Consider the following 24617-nt stretch of genomic DNA (forward strand, 5'->3'; position numbering starts at 1 on the left):
GCCCCATCGCCCTTTGGAGCAGCACAGCTCTCACGGTGGGGATGGGGAGCTGTGACCCCCAGCCCCAAATCATCCTCCTGCCTTCCCCGGGCTCTGCCCACACAAACCACACACACTGCCAGGCTAGGAAAAAAAGAAAAAACAAACAAAAAAACAGGTTTATTGAGTGCTGCTCTGGCCCTAGCAGCCCTTTTTCTGCAGATGAGGGGGCAGTGGGGTGGACGCTGCTCGTGACGGGGGGCTTGGGATCTGCCCACCCCCCCCAACCTGCAGCTGGGGCAGGATGTGAGTGGCCCTGGGCTGGAGACAGGGAGGATGGAGAAGGTGGGTCACAGCAGGGGGACAGCAGCCTGCGCAGCCCTGGGGCCAAGGAGAAACTCACCCAGGGGAGCCCCTTCCCCACCAGCCCCCCCTCAGGTGACCCCACCGTGCTCAGCCTGGGGGCTGGGGTAGACCTGGTGGCTCTCCCAGCCACCGGCAGCCCCATGGCACGGGGACCGTGGATGCCACTGGCCCACTGGCCACAGCCAGCGAGGGTGAGGGGCCACATCCAGCCAGTGGGGAGGGTCCCTGTCCCCAGCCAAGCTGCCTCCGCTCAGACAGTGGATTCCTTGGCGGCCGCCCAGGCTCTCTGGCAGCCGTAGAGCCACTTGATGACGCGGGCGTTGCGTTCCACCACTGAGACGGTGGAACCCAGCCGGGTAGCCGGCTCCTCCTCACCCGGCCCTGCGTCCCCCTCGCTGCCCCCCGAGGCCTGCCCAGGCTCCGACTCGCAGGAGCCGGGGAGCCGAGCCGAGGCGTTATCCCAGCCCGCCGGCCCGAACCGCTCCCGCCCCAGCAGCTCCACCAGCGCCCGGTCCAGCCCGCAGTAGTTGAAGAACCGTTCCTGCTCTGAGAGCGGCAAGGAGACACGCAGAGCCAGCGCCTGCTTGCTGGGGGGCCGGGGGGGCTGCGCCATGGGGCTGCCAGGCAGAGGGAAGATGCCACCACTGCCACCGCCGCTGCCAGCACCTGGCGTCCTCGCCTCCTCCTTCTCCGCAGGCACCCACACCATGGGAGTCTCAGGGCTCTGTGGGGTTGGTGGCCCCTCGCCCAGCCCTCTGGCCGGGGGGGAGCTGGGGGGCTTGTCTCTGAGGGGTCCCTGAAAGAGGCGTCGCACCAGCCCGGAGCCCTTGGTGTTCTCCTTGTCCCCACCCGGGCAGTCCCGTTTCTGCCGGTAGATGATGAGGGAGTCGGGTCTCAGCAGGCGCCTGCTGCCGGTCCGGCGTGACACAGGGGACTGGGGGCACGGCAGCTTCCTGGGACCCTCCCGGTTCAGCTCCGAGCCTTGACACAACTCATTACACTGCTGGCGGGCGAGGAGGCGCCGTCCGCGGGGGGAGAGCCGGGGCGAGCAGCCCCGCAGTGCCGGCTCCTGACGGCTGTTGATGACCTGCTGGGATTTGACGTATTTGGCCTTGTCGGCCTCCAGCCGCTCCACGGCGCTGGGCGTCCGCCCCCCCCCGTCCCCCGGCTCCCGCGGGCACTCGGGACCCCGGTTCAGCCAGGCCAGGGGGGAACCGCGGCCAGGGGCCACGAGGCGCAGGTTGCTGGAGGCGCAGATGGCAAGAGGAGGGTTGCCCAGGGGCACCATCACCCCCCAGCCCCAAAATGACACCCCTGGTCGCTCTGCTCCCCCCTGAGTGGCTGGGGGAGGTCCGGTGCTGCAGCTGGGGAGGCTCCCGAAGCTTCACTTGGCTCCTGGATTTGGCCCTGGAAGGAGAGAGGAGAGCCAGGGTTAGCACCGAGGATGCAGCAGCAGCAGGAGAAGGATGGGGGGAGAAGCGGAGTCGGGGGTCCCCTCGATCCCACACATGGGCAGCGCTGCCCTCGGCCAGGCAGGCAGGCGGCAGGCAGCCCAGCCCTGCCAGCCCAGGCAGGAACAATCCACGGGCAGGAAGAGAGAAGCGCCGAGCATCCGCCAGCTTCACCCGCATCCCAGGAGCAGCTTCCAACAGGAAAAAATACCGGAGCCTGCCGCCTTATCCTTCCGAGTGCTGGGACAGCAGAACAAAGCCCGTGCTCAGGAAAGCTGGCAAGCTGCCCCAGCCGGGCCCGGGGGGATGTTTTGGGGTGTCCATGCTGTGCTCCCCACAGTCAGGCTGAGCTCGGCTGCCTGGCAGGGAAGGTACTTCTCCTGCTTGATGTGGCGGGGGGGTGCAGCAAATGGGGTTTTATTAACCCTGGGGAGGGATGGCTCTTGCTCAGCTGTACCCGAGCAGCCGTGTGGGTCCGGGCTGTGAACCCGGCGGTGGAGGTGGGTGACAAGGGAAGGGGGTCTGGAGCCTGAGCCGGGGGTTGTAAATGCCCAAAGCTGATGGTTTGGCTGAGCAGAAGAGGCCTGAACGGCCATGAAGAGCCACCCCACTGCCAGCGGCTGCCCCAGCCCCGCAGCCTCCCCCAGTGACAGCAGGGACACGGGGCCGGGCAGAGCAGGGCTCACCAGAGGGTGAATAAGCCCGGGAGGCCTCTGCCCACACATCTCCACACACAGCCCACTGGCTCTGACACCACATCCACCCCTGGCGTAGATGGGGAAACTGAGGCACGCGCTTTGTCTGGTCCTGTGCTCCCGAGGAATGAGCTCCCCAGCCTCCCCCGGTGCTGGGCAGAGCTCTGCGGTGGCTCAAGGGAAGGTGTCCCCACACTCAGTCCTGTCACCCACCAGCTTCGCCCCGGCAGAGCCAGCGTGCCTGCACGCTCCCCAGCCCAGCCCCGCTGCCAGGATCGGTGCCCAACCACCCGGCTCGGCAGGCGGAGGATGCTCTCGCTCACCTCAGCCCACACAGGGATGCAGGGATGGGATGCAGGGATGCTCTGGTCTCACTCAGCTCCTGCTCCTCTGGCTGCCGGCAGCAAACTGAGCCCAGAGCCAGCGGGAGCCTCATATAGAGGTTGAGGAAGAGCCACCCCATTAACCCCTGCCAGCCCAGCTCCGTCAGCAGGAACCCACCTTGACAGCATGACCCCCATGCCCCGGCTGCAGCCTTCACACCCTGGGGCCCTGCCCAGCCAGCATTAACTCTCCTTCTCCTGCAGCTCCAGCTCACCTCTGCCAGCTCTTCTCCCTCCACCTCCTTACAGGAGCCTGGCTGGGATTTTGGGATCCGCAGCAGAGATCTCTGCCTCCTCCCAGGCAGGACTGAGTCCCTCTGTCCCCCCAGCACACGGGGCATCGGGAATGGCACAGGGAAATCACATCCACTCCAGCAGCTTCTCCTTCTACATCCACCCCAAGAAGCCGGGTGCAGCTCAGGAGCAGGAGCTCCCCACGATCCCCTTCCCCAGGATCCTGCCCTGGCCAGCGAGGGAGGAGGAGGGAGGAAGGATCCTTCTGGCACCTTCTCTGCTGGTGGTGAAAGGGTCAAAGCCAGCCCTGAGCCAGGCCGGTTCCTGCCTCCTCTTCCCCCCGGGAAGGGCTGTAAATCGCAGGAAGCCACAACAGGCTGGAGCTGGCCCAGGGGTTATTTTTACTGCTGCTCTCTCCCCTTCCCGAAGGGGCAGCCCCCAGCCCCCCTTCTTCCCCAGCGCCTGCTGGGGGGCGTGTGTGTGTGTGTGTGTGCTGAGAACGTGGCACCACAGTGGCTGGGGGGGGGGAAGGACATGCTGCACCCCGAGCTGGGCTCCCAGCACCTCGGAGCGGAGGCGGCGAAAGCCTCCAGTGCTCCCTGGGGACCTGCCAGCTCCCTCCATCCCTCTCGCAGCCAGTATGGATGGAGAGCTGGGGTAGAGCCCAGCCCAGGCTGCTTGCAGGGACACAGGGGACCAGGAGGCTCTAGTGGGGACAAAGCCACGACATTCATCCTGGGACCTGCAGGCCAAGGCGCTCTGTCCCTGGACGAGAGGGGACCCAGCCCTGAGCGCTGCTGGCCCTCACCCCAGTTCCTTCCTGCGGTGCTGCTGCTGGGGTCCCAGTGCCGGGAACCGGGGCCAGGTTGGCGTCCAGCACCTCCCTGTGCGACGGCACCGGTGCCAGGAAGGGGCCGGGGCCAGGACTCCAGGGCTGATGAAACCGGAGGCTAACATGGAAGCTGAGCAGGATGAGAGCGGCCAGGGCTTGTCCGAGCTCTGCCGGCACCAGAAAAACATCCCAGTGAAAGCAAGGAAGGGACAAACCACCTATTCTATTCCAATAAACCTGGAGAGGAGCAAGGCAGGCAGCTGTGCTTCCAGCAGCACTCGAGCTCTGTGTGCAGGATGTGGCCACGCCAGAACAAATCTGACTGTCTCCAGAGGCAGATGGGGAAAACGATGGGGGGTGAGTGACGGAGAAACCTGTGGCAGCCCTGGGATCTGCCCCTGGGAAGAGAGCGCCTGGTTTCCCACGTGGGAGACAGGACCTTATTTTTAACTCCAGGCAAAGTGAATCACTGTTTATTAGGACAGGTTTTATTTTCTGAGCTGGAATCCCAGTAGCCATTCCAGTAAAGCCACAAGTGAGTAAGAGCAGCCTTAGATTCCCCTTTCTCTGGCGGATGCAGGGTGTTCCCAGAGGATGCTCCTACCAAACGCCTGCCCCAGGGCACCCGCCAGGCACTTGTTGAACTGTTGTATCTGGACAAGGCAGATTCCCTTCGGGATACAAAAAGGGATGATTTGAGAGGGCCTTTCCCGGCATCAGCATCCCATGCAGCTCCTCCTTCCCCCAAAGGGGGTGAGGGGAAGGTTTATCCCTTCAACTTCTAGGAAGGGATTTACCCAATTAATCAGCCCCTTGTGAATGGACCGGGTGGCTTTTATTAGTCACATGGATGCTCAAAGTTCCTTGTTTTTATTTACGGTTACTCAGAGCTCTCACAGGGCATTCTCTGCTCTTCAACCAGGCTCCCCTTCCCTCCCCTCCCGGCTCACCAGGAACTGAACACGGTGCCAGGCAAGCAAAGCAACCCCGGGGCAAAACCCAGCGACAGCCAGGGCCAGGTATGGAAACTTCCAGCCCCTGGAGTGGGTGAGAAAAGTCTGAGAAAGTCCTCAAAGGTCACAAGTCCCAGGGCACAGATCCTCCTTCCGACACCATTTTTCAGAGCAGGTCTAGCTTCTGATTAAACAGCCCGGCTCATGGCAAGGGGGACACAGCCCTCTCAGCTCTGCTAATTACATCCCCACCTCATAACCCACGCACCAGGCTGGAGGCACAGCAGCAGAGCAGGCGCAGGGCTCCCACCACAGCTCCAGTGGATCTGCTGAGCAGGAGAGGGGGGGGGGGGTGAAGAGAGAGAAAAAAATATCACTTTAACTCCACTGTCACCAGGTGCAGACAGGACTGCAGCACCTGATAACACAGCCATCTGTTTCTACTCGCTGGTTTACTTTCACAACCCACAAAAGCTCTTTCTGGTCTGAGGTCCATGCAAATGTCACTGCCTGGAGAGCGGCCCCTGGGAGCTGGGTGGCTGCAAGCCAGAGAGGGCCCAGCGTGCAGGCGCTTTCCTTCAGGAGAGGGCAGGAGTGGCAGGCTTGCTATACAAGTTTAAAAATATCAAGGGCTCACATGGGCATGAATAAATCTGAAACCACCACCTAATCTAAGGCAGCCATCAACAAGTTGGTGCAAGTAGGAACTAGACAGCAGCTGGGCCCAGGAGAAGGCACAGAGGCTCCTGTGGACATTCATACCCCAACGGGGGCTGCAAAACCCACGGCGGGTGATGGCTGGCCACGCTGACTTCTGCCAGCTGTCCGGGAAGGAAAACAGATCAGTACTGGGTCCACAGGGACAGCCAGGAAAGGCAGAGAGGGATGGAAGGAGCTGCCAGGACTGAAGGAATCCTCCCCAGGGTCAACAATGAGCATCTGGGCTGAACCCACCACCTGCTGCAAGGGACCTGCGAAGGTGTTTAGGTTGCATCTGTTTTTCAAATCCCAGAGATTAAAGAGGCCTCCGAGCACTTGCAATTGTAGCAGCAGTTGGCTCTCTTCAGGAGGATGCAAAGCAAATCAGCGGTGTCCCCCAGCACCCCTTCCCTGGTGGAGTGTGGGCTGGGAGCTGGGCACATGGGGCTGCCCCAAAAAGAGCAGCCGCAGCTCCCCCCAGGCCCCTGCACTGGCCCTGGCTGCTCCTCACGAGCTGCAGCCTCGATGCAACTGCTTTCTGCTTCTGGCACCGCACCCAAATAATTTGGAAATTCATCTGGGAACAAAGGGATTTAACAAGACCATGGCCTGGGCCGCGGCTCCTCTCACAGGGACACAGTGGTGGTGACAGCTTCAGGTCACCCCGCTTCTCTGTGCTTTGCTTGCTGTCCTTACAAGAGTGTGCAGTCTCAGACTCCCCAAAAACACTCATGGAGCTAGCAGAGATCTGCAGCAGCTCAGTCTTGTATGCCCACCTCCCACCCCTCCCCAGACAGCACAGACACTCTGGATAGTTTGTGGCATTTCAGATACATCCCTCTTCCTTCATTGAGCTTAAGAATAGAAATTGCACTTTGCATAAACAGCTCTGCAGCCCCTCAGACCGAAAGGGAAATGAAACAGTCAGTGCTCAGCAGTGCCCATGAAATAGAGTTTTTGTTTAAATACTCCTAACTAGTTCTCTGTGGGACAACTCCTTGTGCTCACCACAGAAGCCACCAGTAAAGATTAAAAATGCTTAACGATCGATAACCCAGCGAAGGACTCGCAGGACATTGGTGGAGCAAAGGGAAAAGCAGCACAACAAGTCGGCCGTTGGCGCTGCCCGCAGTCCAAAGGCCACCTGAGCGCGTCCGCTCCGCCAGCCACTGAGCAGGGGAAGGAAAAAAAGTTGCTTCTCCGAAGCGAGGGCACCCTTCCAAGGGGTAGGCTCCCCGAGACAGGACTTTATCTCAACCACAACGCAACATCTGCCATTACGCTGCAGTTTGCGCCGGGGCTGCGACTGGCTGGCCCGAAGGAAAACGCCATTTAAACCAACACCAAGTGAAAATACAAACAAGGCGAGTTCCCAAGCCCCAGAGGGCAGGAATTGCCCCGCAAAGCCCTGCCCGAGGAAACAGGATGGGCAAACTGGAGCCTGAGGCCTCAGTCTTCTGCAGAACAAGGAAAATAAAGCAGAGGTTGGGTTATTCGAGTAGAGATGCAGCCTTAGTTACAGCTGATTTCTACACCAGGTCATCTCCTTGGCGATATTTCCCCCTCCTCTATGGACTAGATATATTTCAAGTACGTAGGCTTAGATTTCTCCATTTTGTGGTGGATAGAATTTAGCTTGTGTCTATATTTAAAATCACCACTCTTACAACTAAACCGAGAGGTGTGACTTTCTCCTTTTAATTAAAATGCTTATCCTTTAATAAAAAATAATCTAAATTTCAATCCTTTTGCTCTTTTGCAACGACTGCATTAACTTACTGATTTAACCACACGGCTCCTGCCAGGTGGGAATCAGCCTATTTCCAGCACCAGGATACTCAGGAATTTTGCAGGTAATGATGCAAGCGCACGGCCCTCGGGAGGTGGCTGGGCTTGGGTTTGTTGTGGGGGTAAGAAATGGCAAGACAAGCCAATTTACAGCACTTCCAGCTCGTACTATTCCTACTCCCAGCCTGCACAACCCTTTGTTTGGAAGGACTATTAATTAAAACATGCAAGTGACTACTAGACTTTTGTATCATGTATAAGTAATGGTGTTTCCTCACTTTTATTTCTAAGGTTTCTTGGGGAATGTGAGACCAGCAGGACAGCGTCCTGCACAAGCCTCCAGGAAACCATTTGTGCCCAGTTGAGCCCCAGGAGCTGCCCCGACAGCCAGCACCAGCTCCAGCTGAAGGCAGCAGCGCTCAGCCCACGGACGCTGGAGGGAAACACAGACACGGTCACTGGGCCACATCCACCCTCTGCACAGGGGTTTGTGGGGTGCTCAGGAGGGCAACGGCACCCACCCACAACACGGGCTGGCCGCTTTCCAGGTGAAATCCTACTCCAGCACACGCAGGGACTAAAGGGGAAAGGCTTGCTTCAGCGAGAGGAGTGTCAGTGCCCAGGAGAGCAGCAGCATCTATTTGCAGCCTCAAAAATCCAGTAGTACCAGTAGTGGGGTAAGCAGAGCCTGCCAGAGATCTCCTTACAGCCCAGGGTGGTACTCAGTCTGCTTGTAATAACAACTACAAGTATGTACTGGATGCAAGAATGCTGCTTTTAGTCTTTAATCCCCTCTTTGAAAACGAAGCACACCCAAAAGAGCACTGTTTTGATTCTTAAAGGGCTCGTCAGAAGCCGCAGGGTCCACAGGCCATGGCTCACCTCAGCTGCTCCAGCTGTTTGCACACCCCATTTGGCCTCGCTCCGTCATGTCCTCCAGCAGCACATTACACATCAGTGGGAGTCTGGCACTGCCGCCACCCCCAGAAGACGAGCAGCAACGCTATTAGCCAACCTAGCACCTTTTACAAGCCTGGGATCACTTATGGTATGGCTGTGATGAAGTACTGCAGCTTAGTTCTGTCCTAGCACAGCAAATAAACCTTTCTGTAGCTTTGCTGACAGCTAGATGACATTGCACTGACTGAAAAGAAAGCATTTCTCTGTAGAAAGTTCAAAAAGGTCATAGAAATTCAGGTTTTATTTCAAAAACAGTCATGAACTTAATAAATTACACAATTTTCCTCATTATAAATTCTCCATAAAATATATTTTACAGCTTTTAAAGAAAGATTTGAAAAAAAAAAAAAATCTTTTGAGCGCTGAAAAGTATCTTGACTTCATGTCACGCTGGTGAATAACTCCGTAGCTGCTACAACAATTTGATTTATCAAAGGTTTTAAAACAAAGACCTCAGACAACAAAAAATCAAACAGGACAGAGACCTCAAGGACAACCACTCAGTGTTAAACAAGGAAACACTCAGTATCACCCAACAGCAAGGCTAAGCACCATGAGAGGGATTTCAGGTACCCTCACCCTTTAAAGTGGCAATCAGTGCAAAGAAACACTTTGGGAGTCAAAAAAACCCAACACTTTCCTGTGCCATTCACTCATTTCTGCACTGCAGGCAGGCAGTATATTTGGTGTTCTTTGAAATACTTCAGAGAAAAATCAGGTGATTTGCAAAGTATCTTAAAGGTGAGTAGTATTATTCTGTAGTAGATTCATACTTTAAGATAACATAGTTGATTCTGGCTCTGGGCAGACAAGAGACGAGGAAGTTCGCAATGTATTTTTTAAAAAAACCCTCGAGTTTAACATGGAAAGATGATACATCCTCTTAAATCTTCACTCATCGAATGAGCATGCTGAAATATAAGTACTGTGAAACAGCGTTGGCACAGGCAGCGAGAGGTTTGTTTTCCTCTTTTCAGTAACAAGCCAAAGCTTCAATTGTACTGAACTCAGTTCTCCACTTCCAGAACTGATCTCTGATTCTAGAACTTAAAAAAAAAAAAAAAAAATAGATCTATCCTTATCGTTACTCACAGATAGCGTCCAAGTCTTTTATAAACTAAGCACTCTGCAGGGAATGAGCAACACTGGGACATCTGTGCAGGCAACAGGCTGTATCCTCAGTACGATGCAGTCGCCACCGTCCCTATCAATTTATGCTGAAGCAAGGAGCTCTGCTATAGCCAGGAACACTGCCTTCTGGAAGTTACTGCTATAGCATCTTCTAAACAATAACCTTTGTTTTGAGACAGAAAAGTGTATTTGTCTGAGAAACACTGTTTAGACAACTTGCCTTAAATGATCAAGTGAAGGCAAATAAGAATTAAGGACTAAGGCCTCCTATGTAACTGCCACCAGCTCTGAACAGCACCAGGTAAGAACCACCTCTAGTCTGTAAAGCCACAGAAGTTTGGCAGAATCAGAATCCTTTGCTTTTGGAAGAAAAATTATATATTGTTTGTGCTGTTCATTCATACTCTGGCACAATAAACATTGAACTGCTCTCACAGCACTAAGAGGGAACAGTATCTGAGAAGCAAGTTACAGAAGGGAATACTTATGGCAGTTTTCAGGCAAGATTTGGGAAAAAACATTAAATTGATTTTATCAAGAAAATGGGCCTTTGTTGTAGCTTTAATGTATCTGCCTTTAAAGGCAATTTTTGAAGACTCTACTTTTTCCAAAAGGTCAAATGAATGAGAAAGGTCACGGTCCTGCACCCAAAAGAACAAAGTGTTACGCTATTACAAAGCGGCTTCTGTCTGCCCTAGGGTGTCAGGTGGCCTCAGCAAAACCTCTCTCAGCATATCAATCTGCTTCTGTGGAACAAGAGCTGGGGATAAGCAGCCTTTCAACTACTTCAAAGCTTCCCACCCTACCATCCGTGCTTTTAAATAAAAATTACTTCTTTAAAAGGAAGAAAACAAGTCAAAAAAACAGGAAACGTTGCCACACAAATCGGAGATACCTTTTGCATACTCGTTACTGACTTTTCTCCCGTATTTGAGAATAGGTGTGTTCCACAAGACAAATAGTCAGCCCTTTATCTCCTCATCACTACCAAGTTAGAGGCAGTGCCAGAAAGGAAGAGGCCATGGCCAGTATTACTAGTTAGATTCAGTTAATGGGAAAACTGTGCTTCCACCACGTTTTGAAGAACTTTAAAAATAACACCCTATGCTGAAGAATTCCCTCATCCATGTTCCATAAACTAAACCCACAGTACTCTGCTAATAGAAGTCCTCACGGTGCTATTGGATTATAGATACAAGAGTAGAGAGCACATTGCGCAAGTGCAGATTAACTCATTAATAAAGTATCTGATTACTAGAAGAAAGCAAAATCAAATGATTAATGATCTAGCCAACATGCTAGCACCTGATTGCATACATATTGTATTTGACTCCCTTGGTGACGAGTTCATTAAGCCAGAAGTGCTAAGCTCGGCCATGTCAGCACTTTAAGAACTGCTGATCCCTTTGCATTGCATTTTTTGCCTACAAAGTCAAGTCTCAGACCCTATCCTTGACATCAGATAACAAAAATAAATAATAAAGTTATTCAGGCCTGGAGAAGAAGGAATGCTTCTCATCTATCATCTTCACCTAGTTTTCAAGCAGACACCAATCATTCAGACCCATAGCAAATAATTTAAGAAAAGTGGCATACACTCCCAGTCACTCATATACATAAATATACACAGAATTACTTTACAAAGCCTGAAGATTTGCACTACCAGCATGCAAATCGCTTTTTTTTCATGAGAGTTCCTAATACTGACATAGGAGACTGGAATGTATGAGATACTCCATGCCATAACGCTGGAAATCAAGTCTCAGCTCTTAAGACATCCCACTGCCAGGGTACAAATGAACATCATCACACCTTACACCGGCATGTAACATCCTGGTATTATACACATCAACGTATTGTTAACACCACAGCCAACTCACATTCGTATCATTTATGAAACTCAAAAAAGAGATTCATTTGGTAGAAACTACACCCTGCAGGTTTGAGTTCAGGCTCGTTTCTTTCACTGCCATTAAGTTGCACCATCACTTAGGCGAGAAGCAGCTCTGTCGAGAGACGGGACTCGCCAGGTCACGTGTCCCAGCTGCTGTCTTTAAAAGCTATGTTGACTAATCGCAGTTCTAGCTCAAACGCATCGGGTCGGTCCTGTGGGTTGGCAGCCAGCATTTCCTTGATCAGCTGTTTCATTCGAGCATTCATGGACTTTTTCTTTACAGGGATGAGCAGTTCCATTTTAGGGTTTTCTAGAAGCGCTTCTCCAACAGGCACAATCGCTGTCCCCTGCTTGACGTAACTCCCCAGAAGTTCTTTCTTTGTTTCTGTATCTATGAACGTGATTCTTTCCAACATTGCCCAGATTATAATCCCTAATGCAAAGATGTCTGCTTTGGCAGTGTAGTGTCCTTCCCAGACTTCAGGGGCCATATAGAAGTCAGTCCCGCATGCAGTTGATAGAAAACACTTATTTACGTTGACTGGTTCCTCAGGATTCTGTCCTGAGGCTGAACATACCTTGCTCAGCCCAAAATCAGCTACCTTCAGGGTAGGCTCCAAGTCACTAGCATCCATCCTGCTCTGAGAAATCAGAATATTGTCAGGTTTGAGATCACGATGAATGATCTGATTTTTGTGCAGGAAAGCCAGTGCGCTGCTGAGTTGAAGCATGAAACTCGTGTTGGTCTTGCGGTTAGGCTTTCGGGACAACAGATATTCATTCATGTCTCCTCCATCACAGAAATCCATTACAAACCAGAGGTAATAAGCACTTCTGGGGTCAAAGACTATCTCTCCTTTTAATGAGGTCTCTACAAGCTGCAACAAGGAAAAGAAATGTCAAACTACCTGATGATCACAAGAATGTAAAGATATGATGGAAAAATGCATGAAGATTGGATCTTCCTCTCAACAATCCAGAGAGCAAGATACTGCAACTGGTGAAATTAAACTTTACGCAAAATTTCTGATGTAAGAAACAAAAATAATAATAATAATAATAAAAAAAAAATCACAATGTATTTGACAGCCTCCTTATTTTCGTGTGTGCGAAGCATATCAAGTTCACACTCCTGCCCAGAAACTAGAGCTAGACCCAGATAACAGTATTTTGAAAGATACTAAGTGGCCATTGCACTCCCATCTGTTTCAACTGGACAGTGTCCCACCCACTCTGCTAACAAGTTTAATGTACACATGAAGTCCCAACAAGTTACCCTCTGCAGTGCCAGGGGGTTGTGTTTGTCCTCTGCTGATGAAGCAGCACCGCAGTAAGTTTTTAAAGCCTATTCTCCATTCCTTACACATTAATGTATTCTAGCAAGTGTTAACACAGGATCCCTTAACTCAAGGGAATGCTAATGCACCAGCAGAGCTGAACAGCACCTGCACTTAACACCTTTCCCACCATCATGATCCACTAGCGGTTTTCTAGAATATAAGCAGCAAGTAGCTTGAGCAGCTGGTTCTAATAGCTGCTTCATTCAAAAAGCAAAGTAAAACCAGCAAACAGTTTTACTAATGCTGTTTACACATCTACACCTTTGCCTCTTCAACTCCTCTGAGGTGGCTCTTAGCATGCCCTGAAAGGTATGGAAGGTAAGTCTTGCAACTATTTCTGTTAGTAGTAAACCAAACGTAGCTCCTACAGGCTTTCAAAAATTAAGGTAGCTATTAATATTTAGAGAGGCATTTTAAAGTGCTTTAAAAGAACAACCTTTTCCATACACAAGCAAAATTACTAGCAATTTATAGCTATCTTTAATTGCTAGCACAACTAGTACTCAGAATGGACCAACTTAAAACAATCCATGTGAGAACTAGAAAACGACATATTTAGTGTTTATAGTCAATAACAGTGAGATTAAGGTATCAGGGGACAGCAGGGAACCTCCTCTGCCAAGCAAGCACCACCGCACAGGTCTCCCCTCCACACAGCTTCACAGAAGCTGTATTTGCAGCTCAGTTCAGAGCATTCGGACAACAAAATCCACTGCCATGTCTGTGACAGTGGCAAAGCACCACGAGACAAGGCTAGTTTAGGACTCTCTCTTTACTGCCTTACTTCAGCTGACACCAGCTAAGCATCTGCCCCAAAGCCCTTCAGGAGACACCAACACCCCCGCCCTGGCCAGCTTCCTCACACACTGCACCAGTTCAGCTCTGTAATGTAATATCAACTGGGGTGGGAAGAAGAGAGGGCAGGCCAAGGGAGATCTGATTTTCTCTATTTTAGCACACGCTATTATAAAGTGATCCCAGTCTCTTTAAAGTCAGCTCTGCCCTTTGCTCTTCTCTGCACTCTGGGGCAGGAAAACCATTGGTAGTGCTCAGACCCGACACGGACAAGATCTGCATGCCACACTGTTAACAGGCACTACCACCAAAAACCAATACTGCAAATGATCTCGAAGCTCTTCCCCATCTTGCAGTTCCACCCTGGTTTTTTAAGCTCCTCTCTGTACAGCTGTCCACAAATTTGATGCAATCTCTCACAGATCCACTAACAACTAGGAAGGTAAGGCACTAATTTCTCCCACATGAGCAGGCCAGTATTATTCTACCCTAATCCCTCCATGAAAGCAGGTCAGTAACAACTAGTAAGCTACAGAGAGTTCAAAGCCAAGAATCCTCTCTCTCAGGCGTGTATAGCACCCGGCACAACAGGATCTGAACAGCCATGAAGGGTTGTCAGATAAATGTTTAGTGACAAAAGGTCCTACATTAGACATGCAAGAATGACAACAATAAAAACTGAAATGATAAAAGCTGACTAGGGATAACACAATAAACATTGAGCTGGCTCCTGACTTAAATCAGAGACACAAATTTCTGCCAGGGGGATGATTTATAGTTGGGGCAGCTTCTTGACAAGAGAATAAACCAGTTTATCTTTCACGGTCTTTCTAGAGCTACTTATTCTTCAAAAATACGCATCTTTGAACTATAAGGTGACTTAAAGGACACTTTCAGTAGCCACGTAGGGGAAGCAATATTTATTCCCTTACTTATCACACCTTTACCTCTCTTTGAAGAGATTAACAGTTATTTAGTCAAAAAATAAAATGGCTCACCAATTGCTTATTATTTCTGAAAGAATTTTAAGTGTTAGCTTCCTAAATCAAGATGGTTACTTCCTCTTCTAAGGACATTGGGGGTTAAGAAATTCTTCAGAGTTCTGTCCCAAGACATTAGTCTGCTTGTTAACCCTGCAGCAGGGCTTCTACCAAGTAATGCAACAGCCTGCACCTCCCTTCTGCTTTACCTATGGTATTTCCTCACATTATCAAAGCAGACTTGCATTTTAAAAAATCCTGAAGTCTTTTAGAGTGGCATGACTTCAAATTACAAAATACTGGTGACTGTTCAACAGATACCCTCTTTTAAAGTTATATAATAATTTTCAGGTGTCATCAATGCAAACAAAACCCTCTCCTAACTAAGCGTACCTCAAAAAACCAGAAAAATATCTTAGCTACCCACCTCCTTCCCTCCCAGCTATGCATCCATATTAATTACTTCCACCCCATTACCTCAGCTTCATGTACCTGTAAATAAAGGGAGGAACTGGAGCCATGGGACATCTTCTGCACCATACCATCTTTCTGCAAGATGCACTCCTCCAGGTGAATGACGTTGGGATGCTGGCTCTTGATACTGCTAAGTGCCCAGAACTCACGCAGAGCTAGTTCCACATTTTCTGGAGCATGGCACCGAATCTTTTTCACCGCGACCCGTGCAGAGGTCTTCCTGACGACTGCTTCGTACACCACACCATAACTGCCACGACCAACCTCCCGTATTAGATCGTACTTAGGCTGGCTACTCACCATCTTCAAGATCAAGGGTTCTGGGGAAGGGGGAAAAACCCACAGAACTAAAACTTATGAACAAGAACTGGGCTGTATTTTCCCCCATGTGGCTTGGTGCGGCGGTATTAGGCCTACCAAAACCCTGCAATTAACAGGGCAGTGCCTCCAAGCGTTACACTGAACGCAATACTGCATGTGAGTGCTAGAACATTCCAAAAGTTATTCTGTAAACCTGCATCTGTTGCCATAGACTAGTTAAAAGTGAAATTACACCATTTTGGTGGAACTATGAAGATTTCAAATACAGCCCAGTTTTCAAGGTGGCAACAATTCAAACCTAGACTTGTATTGTGCCGAGACAGGACTATCGCGTATGCTCCTGCTCCTTTCTCTCAGTGTCTTCCGTGAACATCTGCGGGAATAATAGTACGGTATCATGCTCTCCATCCACGCCTGGGATAGCAGAGAAGAGGTTCTAGTTGAAGCCTGTGGTTGGGCAGTAACAGATTTAATTAACACTGCCTTTTATGGAAGTGACTGCATAAGTAAATGTTTCTGTTATAATTTAATCATTAAATTATTTTACTGATACTAAGACAAGAGGATGCTTTGGATCTATTCAGATGTATTTTTTAATGTTACTATGATTTTTCACCTAGTCTCCTCTGAATGAGGAGCCTACAGTTTACAAAAAGTTAAAAAGGGTAACTGATTGAAGAAGCTTGTACCCAGCATCTAACTTTCACTTTTGCTCAACTGGGCAAAGACAAAAGTTAAGATATTGCTCTATAAGGAAAACAAGAGAGACACACACAAAAAAAAAAAATACCCCACCAAACACTGCTACAAATTTATGACCCTCCGTGCACACTTCCCTGCAAGATGACAGACCAAAACACACCAGGACTACCTTCACACAAACAAACCAAAATGGGACACTAACTATAGACAGAAAAAAAAGAAAAGCTTGGCTAGCCAATTATCACTTGTCAAACAGAATGAAACACAAAAATAAGGAAAAAAAAAATCACAGCTAATAGAGCAGAACTAAAATAGTCTCTAAGACTAGCAATGATAAATGTCATTCTCTTTATGTCAGTAAACCAGGCAATAAGAACCACACTGAAACAGCCTGTTATTAGTAGAATGCTTTCAATTATTTCCACTATTTTAAGTACTCTTTTTTTTTTTACAAAAAAAAAAAAAAGGAAAAAAAAAAAGAGAGAGAAAAAGAGGCATCATCAGTCTCAGGGCAATACTACACAGGCATTTTAACCTTTCAGCAAAGTTCTGCGATGAACATTTACAAGAACATTTTGAACTGAAGTGTGATGTGCCCAGGAAACATTACCATGAAATTCTTCTCACAAGAGGCATTAGGCCTGTACCTCTAGCATGACTATGAGGAACAGATTAAGATTACAGCCTGCACATTAAATAATAGCCCCTCCCATTCATGGGAGAAGAGCAGGATCTGTAATCTCACCAGCAGCCAAATATTTCCTGAGGAAAAGATTGCATTACTCAAACACTATCACACCAGGTTCAAAATGAGCAGGAAATGTCCCCCCCCCCATGCTTAGAGTCAGTTAGCTGTGTGCTGTTACCAGAGAGGATCTGTCATTCTGCCAAGTGTCAGGGTTGCTACCTGTCTTCCTTCACCCCCACAAAGGGCTAGGCTGGCCTGAAAATGCCACCGAGGTTTATTGCCTAACCCGATGAGAAGTGTCGCCTGCTCCCCAGGTCAGCGACCGGGGCAGCTCCTGCCAAGCTGCAGGGCCCTGGCACAGGGTCGGGCACAGGCCAGGCAGGGCAAAGCGAACAGGTCCTGCTCCCTCCTGCAGGCCTAGAAGCCTGCGGCCGGCATTTCACAGGGGGATGCGCCTTCCCTCCCTGCCCGCTTCGTTAGCGGCGATAATTAGGGAATAAAATAAACGGCCCTCCCTCCCCGTCGCCCTGCCCCTCCAGGGAGGCCCTGCAAGCGGCTGTCACACCAGGACCAAGAGGGACCGAGCAGCGGAGGGGCAATCACTGAGGCACCGCTCGCTCCGGCTCTCACCCCGCCAGCCGCGGCCCTGAGGGGGGAAGCTCACCCCGCCGGGCCCTCCCCGCCTCAGCAGGTACCCAGGCCCCCGCCGCCGCCACGCACACCCGGGGCGGGGGTCGCGGCTCCCCCCCCAACACTACCCCCACTATGACGCACCGAGACAACCCACCCGACCCCACTCCCCGCCGCCGAGCCCAGCCCGGGCCCCGCGTTACCTCAGCGCCACCACCGCGCTGCCTCCGCCCGGCCGCCATTATAGGGCTCCCCCCAGCGCCGCCGCCGCCACGCCCCCTCCCGGGATACGCCCCGCCCCACCGTCCCTATCGCGCCCTCTGATTGGTCGACGGCGAGGGAGGGGCGGGGTGGTGCGCGTGCGCGCGCCGTTCCCGCGCTGACCTGGCAGCGGCGCGCGGCCGCCGGTGCAAAAGGTGGGTGTGCACGGCGATGCACGGGGGCTCGTGCATCTCCCCCTGCTCTTTGCTCTGCGCTGCATCCCCCACCTCTGCGCTTAACGCGCCCCGCTCCTCTGCAATAACCGCCCTCCTCTTTTTTTGAGGTGGATTTTGTTGTTTTGATTTATTAATTTATTGCCATTAAGTAAAGAAATAAATAAAAAAAAATCACGACAGTCTCTCGTACCTTTGTGTGCGCTCTGGCTTTGCGTGAGGCTGACACAGCTCCAGGTGGAGAGCCGGCCCCCCGCCCCCGCTCTGTGCTCTGCTCTCTGCCTTTCCTCCGTAGGCTGGAGGTGCCCCCCCATGCACTGCAATTAGGGGGCGTGGGGCTCCTGCAATGGCCCCTGCTGTTCCCTTGACCCTTCAGGCCGTTGCAGTCGTTGTGGGAGAAGCCAGGGCTGACCACTGCTCAGAGCCCTGCAGAGACTAAGTAGAGGCTGTTCAGATACGCTCCCACCAGAGCAACGTGCTCTCACACCTCTCCTGAGTTAATTGGGAATGAGCCCGGTGGTGACTAGTGCCCCAGGTCCCTGCCTAAGCTGCCCCAAGCCAATTAGGACCAGATGAGTCCCTTGTGGGTTTTGAAAGCTGATTAGAGCATTACAACCCCCTCCGTTCCCGTGAATCCCCTTAATCGAGTCCAGAAGCAATTAGTTAATCAATGCCATCCCCAGGAGTGGGTCTGGGTGCACATCTGGGTGCCCCACTTCTGGCTCCCGTCCGTGGCTGACCCCTGTGCTGCCCTCCCGAGTGCCCAGCTGGCCTTGCTTCCGTGCCAGCTCCTTCCTGGAAGAGCCCCAAGTGCCAAAACAGGGACAATTTTGCAAGATGTGCTTGGCCGGTCTCAGCACAGTCACTTGCCGGACATGTGAGCCTGCCCGGAAGGAGCACCCAAACCAGCTGCAGGGCTGCCTGCTCTGGGGGTCTGACTGCAGCGAAAATGGGCTCTGTGCACTTGTGCACCCATACATCCATGCACCCCTGTACCCGTGCACCCATATACCCACGTACCCCTGTACCCACACACCCCTGCACCCTCATATCCACCTACTCATGGACTCATGTACCCCTGTGTCCGTGCAACCCTGTACTTATTCACCAGTGTACCCCTGCCCCCATGGACCCATGCACCCCTGAACACATGCACCCATGTACCCCTGCATCCTGTGCATCCGTGCACTTGTGCACGCATTTACATCTGCACCCATGCACCCGTGTACCCCTGCACTCATGTACCCGTGCACTTGTGCACCCGTTTACCCATGCAACCATGTACCCAGGCACACCTGCACTTATGCACCCATTTACCCATGCACCCGTGTACCCCTGCACCCTGTGCATCCATGCACTTGTGCACCCATTTACATCTGCACCCATGCACAATGTGTACCCATGCACTTGTACACCCAGGTACCCATGCACCCCTGCACTTGTGCACCCATTTACCCATGCACCCATGTACCCATTCACTTGTACACCCGTGCAACTCTGCACTTGTGCACCCGTGTACCCATGTACCCCTACACACCTGCACCCTTGCACCCACATACCCCTGTACTAGCGCACCCATGCACCTCTGCACCCTAGCACCCATCCCCTCCTGCCCGCGGTCGCTGTGGGTACAGCAGCACCCACCATCCCACCCCACCGCGTGCCTCAGAGGCGATGGTGCTATAATTACCCCTCTCCCCGTGCAGCTGACAGTATTTACAGCTCTCCCTGTGGACAGGCACTGGTGTTTGGCATGACACCCTGTTTATCTCCGCGCCAGCCGGGCACCCTGCATCGGGGCTGTTTTCCCCGGCGGGTGCAGGTCCCCAGGGGTCGTGTTCGGCTGCTTCCCCCTCCCTCCAAGCTGTTTCTGGGTCAAGTTTTGCAACAGCAGAGGGGCTGGCTGGGTCATGGTGGGGCACGCCAGCAAGGGGAGCAGCCCTTGCAGCCCCTCCTGTATCTGGGGGTATGAAAGAACCCCCCAACCCCTGCCTGGGGAGGGAAGGGTGGGACCCCAGTGCATATGCCAGGCATGGGGGGGCTGCCTCTCCCTTGTGCTGCCTGTCCCCTCCAAGCACAGCCTGGGGACCTGCTGATAAGGCATGTGTTTGCACCCCAGCAGTGGCCACATTTTGGGGATCTCAAAGGGAGATGCTCCATATAAGCCCCCCCCCTCCCCGGTGCTGCTGGCCCTGTCTCTGCCCCATTCCTGGCACCACCACAATGTCTGAATGACCACAGGGCTGGTTTTTGTCCCTCCACACCCCCACCCCGATGTCATCATGGGGCCCACCTCCAGAATCTGGCCATGTTCCCCCCCCAGGGTGTGCAGCCCTTTGGCCCCGGGGCGAAGCCTGGCCCTGTTTACCCTCCAGCTCTGGTTTCGGCGTGCCGGCACCCGCGGCACGGGCGGGCAGGGCCTCCCGGACAGCCTGTCCCCAGCTTGTTTACTGCCACCGACAGCATCCTGGTGGCTCAGTCCCATGTGACAGGTGCTGTTGCTTCCCAAGACACCCGATCCCACTTTGGGATTTGGCTCCGCGTGACCTGGAGCGATTTATAAATAACGGGACGACGGGTGCTGTCAGCAGCCGAGAGCGGGTGAGAGGAGTACACCGTCGTGCCGATGGATTTCCAAGCCGGTATCCTGCAGGTTGGCAGCCCCATGGAGAACCTGGAGAAGCAGCTTATCTGTCCCATCTGCCTGGAGATGTTCAGCAAGCCGGTGGTGATCCTGCCCTGCCAGCACAACCTCTGCCGCAAGTGTGCCAACGACGTCTTCCAGGTGAGAAAGGATCCCTGTGTCCATTCCCCCTCCCCGCTTCACCGGGGTTGGAGGTCACTGGGATGCTCGTGGTGCTGTGGGGATGCTCATGGACCCCCCTGATGCGAATCTCCCCCTTCCAGGCCGCCAACTCGTGCTGGCAGAGCCGGGGCAGCGTGATTTCGGGGGGCCGGTTCCGGTGCCCATCGTGCCGCCATGAGGTGCTGCTGGACCGTCACGGCGTCTACGGGCTGCAGAGGAACCTGTTGGTGGAGAACATCATCGACATCTACAAGCAGGAGTGTTCCAGGTGGGCACCGGGGGGGGGGGGGGGGGGCCATGGATGTTTGCTTGTGCCTTGCCCCTTTTGGGGACACGACACGGGGACGTGGGGACATGGGGACATGGGGGTGCCCACCTGCCAAGCCCCAGCACCATTGCTGAGACCGCAGGAGGTTGCAGCTGGGTGAGAATGTGGGTGGCTTTTCTGCTGGCTCAGTGGTCCTCGATCCAAATCTTCCTCCCCTGACCCAAAACTTGCTCCTCCCAACCCAAATTCCCCACCCTGTCCAGAGCAGTTTGGGTCTCTGTCCCCCCTCTGCGCTCTCCAGCCGGAGGGTTTAGTGGGAGATAAGAGATGTGGGGGAACAAATCCAGGCTCTGCTCGTGACAGCGGGCACTGCTGGCTGATAAGGAGTGGAGGGACAGTTTGGGGGGGGCCCACTCGGTAAAAACGTGCACCTGGGGAGGGGGACAGAGAGGTCACAGGTTCTCGAGGCAGAGCAGTGGTCCTGGCCAAAATCCCTGAACCACTGTAAATATTGTTTAAGAGCCATGGGGACAGGGACGATGGCACGTGGCAGGTGTCTGCGGCTGCCGGGGGGGGGCTTGGGGGGGCCAGTCCTGTCTTGGCTTGTCCCCATGTCCCCCCTTGTTGCAGATGGGACAATTTGGCTGCAGCCCCAGGTTGGGACCCCCCCGAGGGTTTCTGGGCACCCCCACCCTGGTTATGCACTGGGTGACAACAATAAATCCAGCAGCCCAAAGCTAAAATTAGGGGCTTGTGAAGCGTCTCTGGAGCACGGCTCCGGGCCCCCCACCCACTGGTGTCAACTGCTGCTGTGCCCAGTGCCACACTGGTTTAAACTGGGTTTTATGGAGGTGTAGAGGTCGGTAGCTCCCAGAGGAGCAAGCGTGGGGTTATGCCAGGATCTGGCCTCTTTCCTGGGGACGTGATTTTGGGGTGGCTGTGCAGCATCAGCAGGGATGTCACCACAGCGGGGGGATGATGCTGCAAGGGGGATGTCATCATGGTGGGGATGTCACAGCAGTGGGGATGTCACCCCAATGGGGATGTCACCCTGATGGGGACGTCACCGTGGCCGTGCCGCTCTCTCCAGCAGGCCACTGAAGAAGGGGGAGCACCCCATGTGCAAGGAGCACGAGGACGAGCGGATCAACATCTACTGCGTCACCTGCGAGGTCCCCACCTGCTCCATGTGCAAAGTCTTCGGTGCCCACAAGGACTGCGAGGTCGCCCCCCTGGAAACCATCTTCCAGGGACAGAAGGTGCCGTGGGGTGGGGATGGGGGGGGCCGTGGGGGACACGGCTGGTCCCGAGTGCTGAGCTGGGGTGGCCACAAATAGCACTGGGACCAGCTCATGGGATATTAATAGCCCTGGGTGACTTTGCCCAGGAGACAGCCTATATTTAGAGCGGCTGTGGCTTGTGGGGGGAGCAGAGCTGGGGCCAGGCAATGCCCATCCCATCCCCATGTTGGGGTGGGAGATGTCCCCGTCCCTGTCCTCACTGGGGTTCAAGCTGTTTCTCTGTCTGCTCCTGCCCAGACTGAGCTGAACAACTGCATCTCCATGCTGGTGGCGGGGAACGACCGGATCCAGACGATTATCTCCCAGCTGGAGGACTCGTGCCGGAGCACCGAGGTGAGGGAAGAGGGAAAAGGAGCCCTCCAAAACCTGGGGGTGACGCCTCAGCCAGGGATGGCCGGGAGGGAGCTGGATCCCCCTGAGCAGGGAAGCCCCTGTGATGCTGCTGATGCTGAGGGGCACGCGTGGCATCTTTTGCCCCTTGTCCCCGCAGGAGAACAGCGAGGCGGCCAAGCGGGAGCTGTGCGCTCGCTTCGACGCCTTGGCCGCGCTGCTGGAGGAGAAGAAGTCGGAGCTGCTGCAGCGCATCACCCGTGAGCAGGGCGACAAGACGAGCTTCGTCCAGGGCCTCATCTGCCAGTACAAGGAGCAGCTGGAGAAGTCAAGCCGGCTGGTGGAGACGGCCATCCAGGCCATGGAGGAGACTGGGGGGGCCGCCTTCCTCATGGTGAGACCCCCAAACCTCCCCCCTGCTCCCTGCTGTTGCTTCCACAGGGTCCCACTGGCTTGGGGACATCTCGGTGGCTGCCACATGGCTTCACTCACCTCTCCCCTCTCTCCCCACAGAACGCCAAGCAGCTCATTAAAACGTAAGTGCTCAAATTGGGGAAAATTTGGCGATCCTGAGTCCCGCAGCCGGGCGGGATTCGGCTGCGGGGTTTTGCCGGTAGTGCCCAGGTGGCGAGTGGGGGGGATGCCCCAACCTCCCATCCCGGCACCCCGCGGTCCCCCAGCTCGGGGAGGGGACGGAGGGGGACACGGCTGTGCTCTCCCTGCCCAGGATCGTGGAGGCCTCCAAGGGCGGCAGGCTGGAGAAGATCGAGCACGGCTACGAGAGCATGGACGCCTTCTCAGTGAGCCTGGGCCACCTCACCGAGGCGGTCCATGCCTTGGACTTCGACCCCGGTAATTCAGCCCCTAAACCCCCCCCCCCCTCAATGCCCCTTTACCAACTCCCACCCACCCAGTGGCACCCATCGCCTTTTCTGGTGGCCCCGTGGTGACATTTGGCCGCCTGTTTGCAGCTGAGGAAGACGAGGAGTACTTTGATGGAGAGGAAGAAGAGGTGGAGGAGGACGTGGTGCCTGAGAGGATGGTGATGGGTAAGGGGCAGCACAGCCGGGCCCACCTCCCCAGGACCCCCAAGCAGCCATGGGGGAGCTTCAGGGGCTTGGACCCCCCTTGACCCCCCGATCCTTTTCCCCTGGCAGCTTCCCAGTAGCCGCAGCGACGTTGCCAGCACAGGAGAAACGCCACGGGCACAGGATGTCTGGCAATGGGACTCGGGATGGGGGGGACACACATGGGGGCTGGTGGCCTCGTGAGCCAGCTCCTGCTCCAGCACAGGACACTTTTCTATACGGGTGAAAACAGGACAATTCCGCACGTTTTGTATCTTCTTTGTTTTGTATATAATTGCCATGGATTTTAATTTTGTGTATTTTGTAAAGAAAAATGGTGTTTTGGGCAGTTTTTTCTCTCACCTCTCATTCTTGCCAGACTTGCGATGGGCAATGGGAAAGCGGGAGGGTTTTCCAGGCTGATGCCATCACCAGTGTCCCTGCCGGTGCCCAGCGTGGCAGAGGGACACCTCCCAGTCCATCAATTAATTTTTGGCCTCATTAGCACCTCTGGCAGTGCTGGCACCCTGCTCCTGGCTGCCTGCCCAGGGACATAGTAGGTTGGCACCCGGCAGGATTTATCTCCTGGTGATGGGATGCCCAGGGCCAGTGCTTGCCCAGGCTTGGGGATGTGGCAGGGGGGGTGGTGATGATCCCCAAAATGGGGACAGCCTCATCATCGGGCTGCTGGTTTTCTGCCGGCTGAGCTCACACGACTGTAAAAACATACCATGAATGCCAAACTACACCACAAATGCTTTTCTCCTGCAAAAACATAAGCCCAGCTCAGTGCCTGGCCAAGGGGAAACTGAGGCAGCACCTGCAGCAGTGCTCTGGGCTGTGCCACAATTGTAATTAGCCCCAGGGCAATTAGTGCTGCTCGCTGGGGTGGTGGGCGGGAGTCACAGCCGCAGGGGGTGGTCCAGCCCCAGGCTTCTCCACTACATCGCTGCTTTGTAGCTGGATCTAAACCGGGGGGCTCCCCAGGGTGGGAAGGGGGTGTCACTGGGTGCCTTTGGGGGGGACAGCAGGATGCTCCATCCTTCCCCCTCCTCGGGGGGGCTGCACCCGTGCCCTGCTGCGCGGTTCCTGGGGGGGTCCCCATGGAAGGGGGGG

The 24617-nt window shown here is 53.8% G+C and overlaps 3 protein-coding genes across 4 annotated transcripts; 1 reads left to right on the top strand and 2 right to left on the bottom strand.

The window, feature by feature from the left end:
- Positions 1–138: 138 nt before the first annotated feature.
- FAM110D (family with sequence similarity 110 member D) lies at positions 139–3484 on the bottom strand. The gene is made up of 2 exons (XM_033004149.2): positions 2815–3484; positions 139–1752 (listed from the first exon to the last, which is right to left on the bottom strand). The coding sequence occupies exon 2, from the start codon at positions 1631–1633 to the stop codon at positions 596–598; it is 1038 nt and encodes a 345-aa protein (XP_032860040.2). The 5' UTR covers positions 1634–1752; positions 2815–3484; the 3' UTR covers positions 139–595.
- Positions 3485–8548: 5064 nt separating this feature from the next.
- PDIK1L (PDLIM1 interacting kinase 1 like) lies at positions 8549–17569 on the bottom strand. 2 transcript variants are annotated; one of them, XM_042793634.1, is made up of 4 exons: positions 17499–17569; positions 15574–16415; positions 14973–15274; positions 8549–12243 (listed from the first exon to the last, which is right to left on the bottom strand). In XM_042793634.1, the coding sequence occupies exons 3-4, from the start codon at positions 15255–15257 to the stop codon at positions 11503–11505; spliced, it is 1026 nt and encodes a 341-aa protein (XP_042649568.1). In that variant the 5' UTR covers positions 15258–15274; positions 15574–16415; positions 17499–17569; the 3' UTR covers positions 8549–11502. The 2 variants fall into 2 exon arrangements, with proteins under 2 accessions (XP_042649568.1, XP_042649567.1); XM_042793633.1 differs by lacking the exon at positions 15574–16415 and having other exon boundaries at positions 17499–17562.
- A 2786-nt stretch (positions 17570–20355) lies between these two features.
- Positions 20356–23675, top strand: TRIM63 (tripartite motif containing 63). The gene is made up of 9 exons (XM_033003303.2): positions 20356–20514; positions 20637–20803; positions 21894–22062; positions 22342–22437; positions 22595–22828; positions 22948–22970; positions 23162–23286; positions 23406–23483; positions 23592–23675. The coding sequence occupies exons 1-9, from the start codon at positions 20356–20358 to the stop codon at positions 23600–23602; spliced, it is 1062 nt and encodes a 353-aa protein (XP_032859194.2). The 3' UTR covers positions 23603–23675.
- The last annotated feature ends 942 nt before the right edge of the window (positions 23676–24617 follow it).

The sequence above is a fragment of the Tyto alba genome, unplaced genomic scaffold (assembly GCF_018691265.1).
Source record: "Tyto alba isolate M040663 unplaced genomic scaffold, T.alba_DEE_v4.0 Super-Scaffold_20, whole genome shotgun sequence".
In the NCBI taxonomy this organism is placed as follows: domain Eukaryota; kingdom Metazoa; phylum Chordata; class Aves; order Strigiformes; family Tytonidae; genus Tyto; species Tyto alba.

Coding starts and splice junctions, on each gene's coding strand:
- FAM110D (XM_033004149.2), bottom strand. CDS start 1,633: ATGGTGCCCCTGGGCAACCCTCCTCTTGCCATCTGCGCCTCCAGCAAC.
- PDIK1L (XM_042793634.1), bottom strand. CDS start 15,257: ATGGTGAGTAGCCAGCCTAAGTACGATCTAATACGGGAGGTTGGTCGT. Junction 12,244..14,972: donor GTTCCTCCCTTTATTTACAG/GTACATGAAGCT, acceptor TCCTTGTTGCAG/CTTGTAGAGACCTCATTAAA.
- TRIM63 (XM_033003303.2), top strand. CDS start 20,356: ATGGATTTCCAAGCCGGTATCCTGCAGGTTGGCAGCCCCATGGAGAAC. Junction 22,829..22,947: donor GGGGGGCCGCCTTCCTCATG/GTGAGACCCCCA, acceptor CTCTCCCCACAG/AACGCCAAGCAGCTCATTAA. Junction 23,287..23,405: donor TGCCTTGGACTTCGACCCCG/GTAATTCAGCCC, acceptor GCCTGTTTGCAG/CTGAGGAAGACGAGGAGTAC.